Here is a 16,347-nt window from a genome sequence, read left to right as displayed (position 1 = left end):
TGGTGGCTAAACGTGACAAGTTTAATTAATTGAATATGATGATGACCGGGGAAGACAATGTAATTAGAAAGAAAACCACGGTTCATGCCTGCGTGGCACGGTGAGCTTAAAAAAACTACAGAACATGTTGTTTATTCTTTTCTCTGACTTTTAGAAGACAGCTTACCATCGAAATTCGAAATAAGTAGTCGGTGCAGAAATTGTGCACTTCAATAGCTAGAATCTGTAATTGATTCTATACATTTAAGGGGGATTATTATGTCTGCCGTATTGAACTACTTTGCCTGACAACGTGGGGTTCGTTTTGTTTTCTTGGATTAGGGCCAGTGGAGCGTTTTGAACAATTTCCCAAGCCACTGTCGGTGGAGCACACAATTTAAGCTTGTTGCAGGAGAGATTGAAACTCATGGTAACAATATGGACAAGACAATCAACACAGAAGCTTGGTCAGTCAGTACTTTCCATTACAGTACAAATCTATTAATGCTATTCGGTGACAATTGTTTTGAAGCTAACAATTCAAAGTCCAAACCTGAAATTTCTGATGATGTTGAAGACGAAAAGAGTATATATAAAATTTTACTTTACTTCCCCAATATTAATTTGGTTTGGGATATCCTTCGCTTGGCCTCCAAGTCTAGACACATGATGAAAACTCTCTTGATCAATTCCCACTTATATTTCTCCTTTTGCCCTTTTCACCTTGGTGAAGGATAATGCAAACAAAGGATGCCAGCAAATTTGCCCACAAAGCTAAAATTATTTTCTTTGCTTACCATTGACTGCCATACCTAACAGTATATATGCCTTCGAATCATGAGATGAACGCTATCAGTGACATTTGAGGATGACCCCAAATCATTGTTTTAATCATTAGGGAGCCGACGTGAACATCGTCGGAGAATTTTCGTTGCCAAGTGGGCAACGTGGCGGATCCTTGTTGGTAACCCTTAAGTTTGCACCTTTAATTAGATGGTGTTGTTAGTATTACATATCGAAAAGGCAAAGGGGTTGTATACATGTGACGCAAAGCCAAAATTGTGACTGCTCTCCCCATGTGACGAATCGCTCCAACATTCAACGTCTTAAAAAAGGGTAATGCCAAGGATCGCCTTGCGCCTTTTTGATTCGTATTACAAATGTAATACTGACAATTTATGCACCGATGCGACACGTAACTCTGCCGAAACAATGTTTTGCATTTGCTTCTAAATCTTTGTTTTGTCTTATATTATTTGTCAGATGAGATGGTGGCAATTTTAAATTATACGTGTCATTTACAGTTTTTTTAATATATCAATTTGGGAGATATGAATGTAACTGCTGTTTTTGTTTGGTCTTATTAAATCATCTTATACGTTTTTGTAATTTCCTGAAATATTTCGTGAATTGAAAACTTGGCAGCCACCATTCCACGTGTGATGGTGGATGTGCAACGCTGGCATAAACGACCCATCTAAGGCAGTGGACCCAAAAATTAGCCCAAGTGGTTAACCCTATTGCCATGCCACGTATGACCTTTGCCAAAATAAGACATAATAACAAGATGGTTTAGTTTTGCTATTACTCCCTCTAATATATGTAAGCTATGTATTTAGCTTTTCTTTCTTTAGATTTTAAAATTCCATATCTGACCTGAAATTGCAGCAACTAAATTGTGTTATTTTTTAAATTTTACGCTACGAATATATTATCACGTGTAATGTTATGTTCGGCTTAGTATTTCTATAATTAATGAATTTAATTAATTCCGTTTTGATTAATATTGATTTTTCAAATTTTGAGAAATATATAGACTAAAAAAGTTATTAAATTAGAGTACAAGAACTAAAAACACATGTTACATATATTAGAGGGACTAATAGCAAAATTTGACCTAATGAATTTAACTACTACCGTTTGGGTCATGATTTAAAATTTAAAAATTACAAAAACAAAGATTTACCATATTATAGTTTTGTAACTTATGCATGGTATAAGGACCAATAACTAAATTTGACCTAAAAGTTAGTTGAATAATTAATTCTTATTCCATAGTAAAGAAATAAAAAAAATCTATCTTATATAAAATTTTGGGATAAATATCAAAATTACATGTGCACTTTAATTTTGTGCAATTATATACATGGAACTTTGGTTGTTTTCAATTTTTACAAACCTCTAGCAACATTATAGATGTAGCACCATTTCACGTTTATATATTGCACACACAAACAATTATATTAATCTAAATATATATATTTATTTATTTAAATGTGTACAAATAAATCAAAATTAAAGTCTAACGTGTACGTTTGAACCACAACTAAAGTTTCGTGTAAATAATTATACGAAATTAAAATTTATGTATCAAATTATACATTGAAACAATATTAATATTTAATTGAGTTAACATATCCTATAATAAGTTATAACTCAATTAAAAATAAAAAACATTATTTAATACTTTTGAGAAAAACTTAATTATTTTTATTAAAAAATAAATATATAAAAGATACAACTATTTAGTCTTGTGAGAAAAGTAGGGGTTTTTTACAAAAATATTATTAAAAAAATAAAAAATAACCAAAATGTTATAACTTTTTTTTATTTACCAATATATATATTTTTTATTTACCAAAATATATTAACAAAAAAAACCTGCAAAAAAAAATCTGGACCGATGTGACGGGACACTGGTCACGCCAATGGTATTGGAGGCACCAAAGGTGCCAAAGCCATTGGTGACACCAATGTATAATAGGGGGTCAGTGGTGGGGGCAGAAAGAGAGGGAAAGAAAGAAAGAAAAGGAAAGGAGAAGAGACAAAAAGAAAGACAAAAGAAGAAAATGAAAGGAGAAGAAAAAAGAAAGAAAGAAGTAAAGAAAAGGAAAGGAGAAGAGAAAAAAAAAAAGAAGAAGAGGAAAGGAAGGAAAAAAAAGAAAAAAAAGGTAATTTTTTTTATAAATTTAATTTTTTTTGTAATATTAATTGTGTGTTTAAAAATTATGTTATGTACATTGTAGTTATTTTATTATTTTATTTAGCATTTATATTTTATGAAATATATTTAGAATGAAAAAATAATGGTATGTACATTGTATGTTGATTAGGGATTTTTTTTTATGAATTTTACTTAGGAATTTGAAATTAAAATTTTAGGAAAATAGCATTAAAAGTAAAATGACAAAGAAATATGTTTAAGAAAACATAAAATACGAAAAGAAAAAAACGGGAATTGTATATTTATCGAAAATAATAAAATGCGAAAAATGTACATGTAATAAATTTCAAACATAATAAATTGAAATAATGTAAAATTATAAAATAAAAAATTACGATATTTTTTAAAATAATAAAATGCGGATAAAAAAAACGAACAAATGGCCGACGTAAGAGTGTATTAGTAAATTTTTTAAAAAAATTCAGAAATAATTTATACAAATAATTGAAACAAAATGTACTAAAATAATATAAAATAATAAAATACGAAAATAATATATTTTTATTGAAAGTAATAAAAATCGGAAAAATAATAATACGACCAAAGGGCAGGGGAAAGGGTTTATTTCGGGTTTTTTACCAAAATATTACAAAAAAAAATACCAAAATATTGTAAACTTTTTTTTATTTACCAAAATAATAGAGGAAAAAAAAAGGGTGATGGAGGGGAATAAAAATGCGGCACCAATATGTGGCTAATTACCTTTTAATCCTTCCTTATTTATTATTTTCTTTTATTCCCCTTAACTCACTAGATTAATAAATTTCAAACATTATGCACTGAAATAATGTAAAATTATAAAATTAGAAATTATGATATTTTTTAAAGGAATAAAATGCGGAGAAAAAAATACGAATAAATGGCCGAAGTAAGATTTTTTTACTAACTTTTTTTTCAACTTGCAGGCATTGCAATGGCTCGATTGATTCGAAGCGATATTAGACACATATCTGATGCGGCTAATAACGCGGTATGATTTATTATTTGTTAATCAAGAATTCTATTTATTTAAAAAGGATATACGCAATATATACAAATAAATTATGTTATCGTAATATTTTTCTGTAATTTAACACTATCAGGACTCGTTCCGAGTATTAAGGGGTCGTGTGAGTGTTTTAAAGATAGCTCCGGATGCACGATTGATGCCGTACCTGGAGCTAGCCGGATTTGGGTCAGTAGCATTGATCTGGTCGTCCGACTTGCGTTTTGATTTATTATCTGCGCTAGTGGAGCGGTGGCGTCTGGAGACCCACACTTTCCATTTTCCGTGCGGGGAGTGCACGGTGACCTTGGAGGATGTTGCAGTGCAGCTTGGGCTCCCAATTGACGGGAGTCTCGTAACAGGAGTATCTTCATTCACCGATCCGGCTGCACTTTGCTATCAACTCCTAGGAGAGTCGCCAGAGGACGGTGATAAATATTTTTTCGGCATAAAATTTACATGGCTAAAAGCCAAAATTAGACAATTATCAGCGACTGCCACTGAAGGTGAGTTGATGTGTGTTGTTCGAAAGTACATCATGCATATGATAGGGGCAGTACTGATGCATGATGCAAACGGCGACTGTGTGCATTTGTCATACTTGCCCCTGCTAGCTGATTTGTCCACTGCTAGGTCCAATAGCTGGGGTTCCGCCGTTCTAGCAACGCTGTACCGGGAGCTTTGTTGGGCGACAGAGCCGCATGTTAAAGACATCGTTGTTGACATCTTCATCGTCAATATCATCAGGTACATCGTCCACATCGGGATTACCGTCACTATCGACCTCTTCATCCTAATGATCGCCACCACCTTCTTCTTCGCCAACACCTTCTTCTTCACCACCAACCATGTCAACATCGGGTGTAATATTCAGGTCGATACCGATCCCACCCATAGTTGATTCACTATCAACGTATGATATTGGAGCCACCATCCACGGTTCTTCAGCCCCGTCTTCTTCATCAGATGCATTAACATCTTCATTTTGCTCCATACCGACTAACTCAGCAAATAAGTGAATCGGTGCATTCTTCTCACTCTCATTCCCACAGTAGAGATCGACCATTGTCTCCACGTCTTCGTCGTCTACAAGTTCCATTGCGACTAATTTGACCGGATTTGTCGAAACTGGAAACTTGTAGAAAATTTTTGAAATCCTTCTCCCACAACGTCTATGAATTTTTGCATTAATCCTTGTCTTCATTTTATCGAAAGATACATTTCTATTAAATCTCATTGCTATTTGTTGCCGACATTCAAATACACATCCAACACTTGTTGTCAAGATGACTCCATCGAAATAAACGCATACAAGAAACTTAGCATCAATCTTCAATATTTAATCTGTAAAAAAAAAACAAAATCTCATAAAAATTCTCGAACGGTAACTAAATTACTTAAAAAAATTTAATGTTTCAATATGCAATTTTGTACATGAAAACCATTTAACCACTAATCCTTATAACTAACACACTAATAATATTAATAATTTTATAGTAAAAATAATACACACTAAAATTATTAATTTTACTAAAAATAATAACTAACTAACTATAATAATACTAGTTTTTTACTAACTAATTTATTTTGGTAAATAAAAATAATAAGTAACCATAATAATAATACTAGTTTTTTGCTAACAATAATATTACTAAGTTACATCTTAATACATTAATAATATATTAATACTAACAACAACAACAACAACAACAACAACAACAACAATAATAATAATAATAATAATAATAATAATAATACTAACTAATACTATTATTTTGAGTTTTATTAATCTTAATAACTAAACTAAAACAAAAAAATATTACAAAATATACAAAATAATAACAACAATATAATCAATTATTTTTAAAAAATACATTCTTTTTCTCTTCTTTTCCGCAGCACCTATTCTTCTTCTTTTTTTTCTTTTAATTTTTCTCCCTTCAGCTGGACAGCCGCCAATTAGTATGGCACCATTGGTGCCGCCAATGGCTTTGGCATGACCAAGGTGCCGTCACATCGGTACAGATTTTTTTTGCAGGTTTTTGTTTGTTTTTTTTATTTTTTGATATATTTTGGTAAATAAAAAAAAATATATATTGGTAAATAAAAATGTTATAACATTTTGATTATTTTTTATTTTTTATAATATTTTTGTAAAAAACCCGTAGGAATAAAATTTGGTGTAAAATAATAAGAAAATAGTAGGAGTGAAAAACATATAAAAATCCCAAAATAGGAAACCTGAGATGAAGACAAGACAAGTAGAAGCTTATTTAATTAAAAGAGAAGAGCAGACCCAGAAACCAAAGTCAAAAGAGGTTCAGCCTCCTTTATACTTCCTGCCAAAATTTTATTAATTTAAAAATTGAAGATACTATTATATTAATTAGACTAAATAGTTCCCATTCTCAACCACTCTTATGTGAATCCAATGGTTTTCTAAATCTGTTAATTAAAATATAATATGTAATAAATGAACATATGATAAAATTTTAATTCTATTTTATTTTTTTCGCATCTATAAAAAAAATCTAATTATATAAGTTAATGATTTAAAAATAAAGAAATAATTTTGAAAAGGTGAATTTTAAAAAAATTGAAAAGGCATCCTAAAGATTTTTCTAGTAATATTCAAAGTAAAATATCTGAATGATGATCCAGTAGAGTATAATAACATCGGCATGAAAATATGCTTGACTATAATTGATTTTCCACTATATTAAGGTTAGAGAGCATTAAATTGAGTGGAGGGGTTTTGCCAAAATTTCCCATATTAAAATTCTAGAAGTCGCATCATGCCAGCTGCTGCTCTCGTTTTTCTTTTAGTAACTCTCTTCTAAAATCTCTCTTTCTTTGACTCTCTCACTGTTCGTTTACAATTATTTAGCCTCATTCCCTTCAGCAGTTGTTCCACTCCACCTCACAAAAAGGAAGGAACCGAGAGATTACTTTTCAATTTTGACCGTGTTTTAGATGCTAAAGAAACGAAACCGAGTAACTAGTGAGGAGGAGGAGGAGCAATCATGTCTGATTATTCCTTCTTAAACGATCAGCTCTCGAAGCGCACCTCAATTTTCGGTTTGCGTTTGTGGGTTGTTCTTGGAATCTGCGTTGGAGCTGCTATCGTCATTGTTCTCTTCCTTATCTTCCTTTGGTTCACTTCTAAACGCCAGAACAAAGCCACCGGTAGCAGCCACAACGGCAGCTTTAAGCCTATTCATAACTCTACTATCCCCAGTGTGTCCAAAGAGATTCAGGAAATCCGGGTCGACCCATCTCGTCATTCTAATCCTGACGTCAAGCTTCACCAAGCTTCAAACCCTGACCCACTTCCAGAATCCGACCATGTATTGGCGCTTCATTCAGAAGAAGACAGCAGCGCTATCTCTGGCCGCAACAGAATCCACATTGAGATAGGAAAGGATCATCGGATTGCATATCCGGAACGTGGAGCCGGGTCGGGTCATGGATCGGGTGAGTCCCGTTCTGGTGATCAGGGGACGGCGATTCTGGCGGTTCCGGAAGTTTCCCACTTGGGGTGGGGACATTGGTATACTTTGAGAGAGCTTGAGGAGGCTACTGATGAATTTGCTGCTGAGAATGTGATTGGTGAAGGCGGCTATGGAATTGTTTACCGTGGCGTCTTGGAAGATAATACAAATGTTGCTGTGAAGAATCTACTAAATAATAGGTAAAAAAAAAAGCTATCTTTTTCTTTGACAAATTGCAGGCTATTTGGGAGTTTTTCTCTCTTTTTTCCCCTTTAATGCATTTCTTGGATTAGTGTACCTTTCTCAGAATTGATAGGAAGGTTCACTGCATGGAGTGTTTTTGTTGGGGAAATTGAGTTTCTGTTGTGTTCTTTCTTGTACTTCTCTTTAGGGGCCAAGCTGAAAAGGAGTTTAAGGTTGAAGTGGAAGCAATTGGACGTGTACGACATAAGAATTTGGTGAGGTTACTTGGTTATTGTGCGGAAGGAGCTCATAGGTACTCTTTGTGTTAATTTGCTGCATTTAAAGTTTGGATTTTATGTTAGTGCTTTCAACTTTTTTTGAATTGCAAAATCTCAGTATCATGCAAGGATAGCTAACGTGCTGAATTGGTGGCTATAGGATGCTTGTTTATGAGTACGTTGACAATGGGAATTTAGAACAATGGCTTCACGGAGATGTTGGGCCTTGCAGTTCTCTTACATGGGAGATCCGTATGAATATAGTGCTTGGAACTGCAAAAGGGTAAACGTTTGGTTAACTGATAATGTTAGCACAGCTTGAATTGTCCTTGGTTTTTTCCTCCATGTTTGCTGACAATGATGTTGTCTGCCAAATTTGAAACTTGATTTAGGTTGACATATCTGCACGAGGGACTCGAGCCTAAAGTTGTTCATCGCGATATCAAGTCGAGCAATATTTTGCTTGACAAGCAGTGGAATCCAAAAGTATCTGACTTTGGCCTAGCGAAGCTTTTGGGTTCGGAAAGGAGCTATGTGACAACTCGCGTGATGGGAACATTTGGGTAAGTCAAACTTTCTCTTTTGTGAAAATTGTTCATCTAATGTTGTGATTTGGTCATGGCTGATCCATTTGTACTGGCTCTGTTTTGTAGATTTGTGGCTCCTGAATATGCTAGCACTGGCATGTTAAATGAGAGAAGTGATGTGTACAGCTTTGGCATTCTTCTCATGGAATTAATTTCTGGAAGAAATCCAGTAGATTATAGCCGGCCTCAAGGAGAGGTTCGTAGATATCGATTTAGTCAGTTGATAATGTGTTCCTATGATAACTTTTAGATGGCTTTTCTTGGTCTTTTCTGTTTTCAATGTATGTAAGTGGTTTTAACGTATTAGGTAAATCTGGTCGAGTGGCTTAAAGCAATGGTTACCAATCGGAATGCAGAGGGTGTTTTGGATCCAAGGTTACCGGAAAAACCTTCTTCTAGAGCACTGAAGCGAGCCCTTTTAGTCGCTTTACGCTGTGTGGACCCAAATGCTCAGAAAAGGCCTAAGATGGGGCATGTGATTCATATGCTCGAGGCTGATGACTTCCCGTTTAGAGATGTAAGTCGACATCGATCATTGATGCTTGTACCTAATGATAGTAACATCATGATTTGCATTCATATTTTTATTTTACACTTACCATTGTTGAGTTTTAACCATGTATATCTCTGTGCTTGTGATTGTTAAAAATCTGGTGAAGGAGCACATGCATTTCCTAGACAAACTAGATTATCATAGATTTGTCATACGATTTTTGCTTACTTGCATTTTCCTAGATGTTTCATTTTTAAGGCAATATATTTGGGTCAATTTAATAGAACAAATCATATTTTAAAATCACTTAGGTTAGCAAAATGTAACCATTTCATGCATACTCTGTTATTCATTAGTTTCCTTATTGATGAGAAAACCAAGACGAGCTTTGCCACTTCTAGTGATGCTCGGGTTCAATTGGGAAATGGAATAATGAAGTCCCCATGAACCTCTAGAATCTATTGGATGATGTTTTGGTCCAACCTTTTCTAGATAATGCTTTTGCAAAATCACATTTCTTGAACATATACATCTTTCCAAAACGTGTCGGTGTTATTCGGCTACATGGTATATTGATTAGCAGATTATTCTGTTTCATCCGTTTTTTCTTTCTGCTTTTAAATTTCAGGACCGCAGAGCTGGAAGGGAAAACATGCGGTCACTACGAGATGGCCTGAAGGATAGATTGACAGATAAACCTGTAAATGAATCAGGTGACAGTAGTGGATATGAAAGTGGCGCTCATACTAATAGATCAATATGGAGAAAACAAGAATCTGAAGAGCCATAGCTTTGCAAACTCAAGTTAAGGTGAATTGGCACATTTTCTTCAGCTAATTCCTTACATCCAGAGCTAGCTCAGGCAATCACACTACTTTTTTTTCCCTGTACATGTATAAACATGATTCATGTTGTCTTTAAATGCAATTTGTTTTTTCTTTTTGTAGATTATGTAGGTATTTTATGCCAATCTCAGTATGTCATTTGCTATTTAGTGCATGTAATACTGCTTCTTCGCATATATAGTTTCATCTTGTGCTGTAACTTTACCAAGTGATTTGGCTTTTGATGTCATTAACATAAGTAGTAATATTTTGCTGTAGGCAGGCCATGAATACCATTTTACCACCTTTAATGCTAAACACCAACTATTGTTTTGTTTTAGTTGATTATGTGATAGTTCTTTTTTGATGCCAAGCCGGAATCAGTTAATTTCTTTGTAACTCAATTGCCGACAAACGACAAGATTGTTACAAAAGATATTGGTTTTAAGTGTTGAAACAAATACTTGAACTTTGATAGATTCCCTTTGTTTAAATGACAAAATACCTTTTGTACTATGTTAGGTGGGGATATGCTAATTTCATTATTTTCAAAGTCCAAAACTCTTGAGATAAAGATAAAGATAAGCTCACAAGGCTCATGACTAAAGCGATGTTCATTGGTTACATGACACAAAAGCCTCTCTTGTTCGGACACAGCTTGACTCACTGATTAGAAAAGGACATACTAATACCATAGTTGGCAGGGAAATGATAAAGAGTTAAAAACATTAGGTCATTATTTTCATTTTTATGCTATTCTCTCTCTCTCTCTCTCTCTCTCTCTCTAAACTTGACACAATCTCCTTGGATACTTCAGTAGCTTGAGTGTTCAAGCACATTCCAGAAATATTAACCATGTGAGTTATTTGGTAGATTCAGCTTTATTACATCTTCAAATGAGCTCTTTTCCATAAATCTGATCATAAAAGAGAGCTCATTCAACAAGATGAAAGATTTGGGTCCTACAATTCACATGCATCTCTATCCGAGCTTTTAATGGGAGTGGGGGCTTTTATTTACGGCATGAGAAACACCTTGACAGCTAAAGGTCTAGGAATGGGCTCGGAATCATTTCTTATTTTGTATGATTTGTTTTCTTTTCCGAATACGCCTTCAAATTTCTGATAATGCTTTTCCTTTTTTGACTTGCTTTCCTCGGTTAGAAACTTTCTGTGAGATTTGCCTGGTCATCTGCTGATTAAGAATCCCTTTCACAACATAAAAGCTCGATTGCGGATCAAACTTTACCTGGATTCCAGATTTGGCAAAAAATGAATGATAAGCCTGGATTTTGGACCCCTTAATTGAAGAAAGTTTACTTCAATACCCACAAACTTGTTGTTTGTTACCTATATAATTTTTCATTTTGTTTCTTCCTAGTTTCTTTGGGACCGAGTTCTTGTTATAATTAACAACATTTCCAGGGGTTGGAAATGGAAGCTATGTTTTGTTCCTCACCAGAGGAAAAGGTCCAAAGATCATTGGTTCATTTAAGGTTTTGTTCCTCACCTTGAATGAAAGCTATGTTTTTTAGTTCAACCTCATTGTTGAAGAGGTCTCTACCTCCTCATCCCACTACATCACTGATTCCCCGTCCCGTGTTAGTAATTTTACTACTTTTAAACCCTCGTCATTCATCAAGTTAAATCAATCTCTTTTTGACAAGCCCAACGAATTTCCTCTTATTTTGCCTCTTGTCTAGCAACTTTCTCACGGATGCGCTTAACGATTTTGGAGTTAGAATTCAAATTCGAAGTGATAAGCTCTACCTCGGTGGTTTAGTCATCATGCAAAGCACTATTAGTGTCCTTGTCCAAAGCCATGAGGAAAAAGACAGTGAGAAATGAATAATGAAGATTTGGAAATGGAAAGGAAAATGAAAGAACTTAACAAGAAAAGCATATGCAAACAATGATACCTTGGGAAATAAATAACTGAGAGATGTAAATAAGCAGGCATAAATTCATCATAGTTGGAAAAGAATTGATTCTGATCAAGAAGGTCCTAAATATAAATTCAGCTGGACTTCAATGCTTGAGCTTCAAAAGTACAAGGGAGAGTTTTCCGGAAAAGAGAAAATAACAATTGCAACTTGATTTTTCTTCTGTTATATGCTTTTTTGAAAATATATTCCCATGAATAACCCCAATTTGATTGAGATACATGACAAAACCCACATCCATCCATCCGCAACAACCCAAGGGAAAACAACAAATTTCATTCATACCATTCAATTCAATTTGAAAAAAAAAATAGTGGGTGTAAATTTAAAATTTTAACTTTAAAATTAAATTCGTAATTATCAATAAGTGTCTAATACAACGGGAAAATGAACATAAACAAACAAAAAAAAAGAATGTGTAAGCTCATAATATTCGTAAATCCTTGTTGTTTCGATTGGAGAATTCAAAGATAGAGACATTGGAACAAGTCACCTTCAATTGACAGAACTGATATCAGGATTCAAACAAATTGGAAATCGGTTTTACAGGAGAGAAATTTCTATGTTGGCATTTCTTTTTAATTGGCATGCAACCTTAGTCATTTGACTTTTAAATGATGTGCTGCTTTTGAATCGTTAGATTTTTCACTTAAAATCTTTTTCTTTTTTTGGTTAAAGAAGAAGATTTCCAGAATGATTGTATGGCCATTACATTTGGTTTTGAACTTGTGATGAATAAGAGAGCTCAAATTTCCAATTCATATTTGCTTGTTCATATAGAATTAAGAAGTTGAAAACATTATTTCCTTATGAATCTACAGCTGAATGCTCTATCTTAAGGATTTAAATCTTCAAGATAAACAATCACATGATTTATTAATAAATAATCATACTAAGAATGTCAGTTAAGAATTCAGGACGACCACGGGGCTTGCAACAATGTGGTTATTTTGATCAATCCAATTCACATAACCATAGGCCACCGGAGGAGCTTTTCCATTCATCTGCACACTCGCAGCAAACTTTTGCTTCTGATATTTGCTTGTGAAGGTTAGAGTGGTAGGCTCTACTTTGATTGTCATTCCCTGGCTTGTTTCTGTAATCAGTTGGTAAACTGATTGGTCATCTCCTACGTTGGTTAGGACCCTGGTAAAGTTCTTTACGTTTGGAGAGTCTGCACTAAACATGGCAACAAAAGATGGGTAGTTTATGTCGGTTCCCTCTTGGCTGCAACTCCATTTGCTTTGTCTAAGAATAGCTTTCATCTCCGTGTCATTATAGCCTAAGCCACATAAGAAATCAACATAACCTTGCCAATCTATGTCATAAATGAGTCCAGGATCCATGGCTTTGTTTGGATTGATATGACCTGCCCCATAATCTAGAGGAGTTCCAGATAAGCTAGTAAATTGGTTTGTTAAAGTAGTTCCATTATTGTCAACGGTATATGCTGTGGTCATCAAGGCTGAACGGATAGCTGCTGGGCTCCATTCAGGATGAACAGCTTTAAGCAAAGCTGCCACTCCTGCAACATGAGGTGCTGACATTGATGTGCCAGATAAAAATGCATAATCTGAACCTAAATCATAGTTGCCAAATTGTTCAACTGAAACTATTGGTGGGATTGCAGCCAACACTTCGACCCCTGGAGCAATAATATCAGGCTTTAGAATATTTGGATTGACAGGGTCTGGTCCTCTAGAAGAGAAAAAAGCCACTTGTGGTGCTGGCTTTGTGCCAAAACTTGTGAGCACGAATCTCATAATTTTTACACTTGCGTCATCAGCTGCCTCTATGGCATACTTTCTGATCAAAGCACCTGAAGAAGATGGTAAAATCAGGCTGGGGATTTCGAGTTCATCTATATTATAAAGGGTCTCGTCTGCAATAAGTATTCCTGCAAGTGCTTCAACTCTTGCAAGCTCTCTCACTTGCTCAAAAATGGTACTACTGCCATTGTTATCACACATGACCACTTTTCCAAAGACTTCACTGACATTCAATGCCCCATCGCTACATGATTTTTCAAAATCACCTTTGCCATAGTATAAAAGTGTATCTACAACTAAAACCCGATCTGGGAACTTTGATTGTCCTTCGAGTGTTAGATCATTCCCTAAAGTCACCGTTGCAATGAAACTCCGATCAAGTGTCCCCGCGCCAACTGTTGTAATCCATGGCGCAGAATTGAATGTAGTATTAGGGGCGCCATCATTCCCAGCAGAGCAAACAACAAAAATCTCCTTCTCTATTGCTGAAAGAGAAGCGGTGGCTATGACATCTTGGAAATAAGGTACATGATCAAAACCTAGAGACAATGACATAATGTCAACACCATCTGCAATTGCTTGATCCATAGCAGCAAGAACATCACTTTCTGCAATAAATCCTCCGGAAGACACTTTGTACATAGCAACATGTGCACCTGGTGCAATGCCTCGAGCTACGCCATTTGCATATCCGAATTGACTTGCACCTGGTACATGGTTACCTGCAGCGGTTGATGATGTATGTGTTCCATGTCCTAAGAAGTCTCTTGGTGAATCGTCTGGGGAGTCTGATTCATCAGCAGCTTGAATCCCTTTAATAAATACTTGCGCACCAATGAGTTTCCTATTGCACGGAAAAGGATTAGTTGTGCTATTCTGGCACTTTCCCTTCCACCTTGTAGGAATTGGTGGCATTCCTTTTTCATTGAAGCTTTCACTCTCAGGCCAAACTCCTGAATCAATCATTCCTATGATCACACCTTCACCATACGATGACACATTCCACAGTCCAGAAGAATGCCTTAATCCCATGAATTGAGGGGAGTGCGTGGTGAACAATTTGCCAATTTTCTCCTCGTGTATGGCAATATGAGCTGGAGATTTCTTGAGTTTTGACACTTGAGCTGGTGTCAGCCTAGCACTGAACCCATTCATGACATGGTAATAAGAGTAAAGCAACATCTCTTTGCCATGAACCGGTTTTGACAACGATTTCAAGATGGTTTGGTGCCAAGTTTCATGGGTCAAGAAAGATGAAGGTTTTTGTGAATGGTCCAAATGGACAATGTATGTCTTGTATTCTTCAGGTTTCGACAATACATTGTTGATTCCAAACAACAACGCCAGTAGAAAAGTTAGAATGGAGATGTAGTAATTGCAGACACTCATCTTTCGAGTCTTGCTGGACTAATAGCTAGACTAGGAAGATTTAGCTTGATGATCGTTTATCATTCCCACATACATATATATATATGTGTGTGTGTGTGTGTGAGAGAGAGAGAGAGAGAGAGAGAGAGAGAGTCATAAATGAAACAAAAGACGACATGAACTTCATAACATTAAATCCAACTTGGTTTTGGGTTCGATTTCTTTTATGTTGTGCTCATGAATGTTAGCTTACGAGGCCGGTAGAATTTTTGTTTGGATTTCTTGTCATTTCCCCAGTTTTTTGTTGGTTTTGGCTCCATGTTCGATTCCTTTTATGTCGATTTCTCCAAAGTTTTCCTCATGAATGTTAACTTCCACCTCGTACGAGGCCGGTAGAGTTTTTTGTTTGGCTTTTTTGTCGTTTTCTCAGTTCTTGCTGGTTATTGTTATTAGTGTCTTAATTTTGTGTTCCAATTCCTATGTCTCTCAGTGTAAAATGCAATTTGGATATTCATTTATCTCAATGAACAGCATGATGTGATAAAATAACACCTTCATATTCAATCCACTAAACGAAAACGTCGTAAGCTTCTTGGCTATAATATTTCATATTGATGGGTTTTTTTGGTGCCAATTCAAACAGTTTACTCATAATTTGCTTGTGAAAAGATAGAATGCTATCTTTGGGGAGGTAGACCCGTAGGTAGGGATCAATGGCTTCCAAAGACTTAAATTATGATGGACAAGTATTTTTCTTATTGAATTTCATTTCTTGTAAAATAATAAATGGGATGTAATTTTGTGAAGGGTTAATATAATTTTTGGCTCATGAATTTGGTAATTAGGTCTATTTTAGTATTTATATTTTTTTTGTTTTATTTTGGTCCTTAAACTTGGTAACTAAATCCATTTTGATCCTGAATTTGAATTATGTCAAGATTTGATGATATGACTAGTGTTATCGGAACAAAACCAGATTGGATGAACTGAGAACTAATCGATATATTAGTCCGAACAAAAGGGTTGAACCGGTTGACTCAGAAACTATTTGAAATTGGTAAATATTAGAAAATGGGGCAAAAAATTTACAATTGAACAAGTTGAATTAGTTTAATAATTTTTTATATTTTATTTTTAAATTTTTTTATGAATTTTTAATTATTATTGGTCCAACGATTGAACTAATCAAATTGGTTGAATCAAGAACTAGTAGTTTAATTTGTTCAACCACCAATTCAATTATTAAAACACTTCTATAATTTTCAAAGTTCAAAGACAAAAATAGATATAATTATATCAGGGTCAACCTAATTATTAAGTTTAATCTTTTTAGAATTTGTGGGAAAAAGAAAAAAAAAGTGAAGCAAACAATGTACTGAGCCTTGTCTGTCTACACTTTTAATTTTGTGTTTGTTCGTCAGTTTTAGGACTGGGTGGGTTTCAT

The 16,347-nt window shown here is 34.7% G+C and overlaps 2 protein-coding genes across 2 annotated transcripts; one reads left to right on the top strand and one right to left on the bottom strand.

Moving 5' to 3' along the window:
• The first annotated feature begins 6,640 nt into the window (after positions 1-6,640).
• Positions 6,641-10,102, top strand: LOC107905583 (probable serine/threonine-protein kinase At1g01540). The gene is made up of 7 exons (XM_016832272.2): positions 6,641-7,659; positions 7,851-7,955; positions 8,081-8,203; positions 8,313-8,483; positions 8,574-8,703; positions 8,815-9,024; positions 9,629-10,102. The coding sequence occupies exons 1-7, from the start codon at positions 6,992-6,994 to the stop codon at positions 9,788-9,790; spliced, it is 1,569 nt and encodes a 522-aa protein (XP_016687761.1). The 5' UTR covers positions 6,641-6,991; the 3' UTR covers positions 9,791-10,102.
• Positions 10,103-12,671: 2,569 nt separating this feature from the next.
• On the bottom strand, positions 12,672-14,924 carry LOC107902657 (subtilisin-like protease SBT3). The gene has a single exon (XM_016828796.2). The coding sequence runs from the start codon at positions 14,922-14,924 to the stop codon at positions 12,672-12,674; it is 2,253 nt and encodes a 750-aa protein (XP_016684285.1).
• Between the last annotated feature and the right edge of the window lie 1,423 nt (positions 14,925-16,347).

The sequence above is a fragment of the Gossypium hirsutum genome, chromosome D05 (assembly GCF_007990345.1).
Source record: "Gossypium hirsutum isolate 1008001.06 chromosome D05, Gossypium_hirsutum_v2.1, whole genome shotgun sequence".
Taxonomy (NCBI): domain Eukaryota; kingdom Viridiplantae; phylum Streptophyta; class Magnoliopsida; order Malvales; family Malvaceae; genus Gossypium; species Gossypium hirsutum.
Note: the sequence above shows the minus strand (reverse complement) of the source record. Positions and strands in the feature narration are given on the sequence as shown.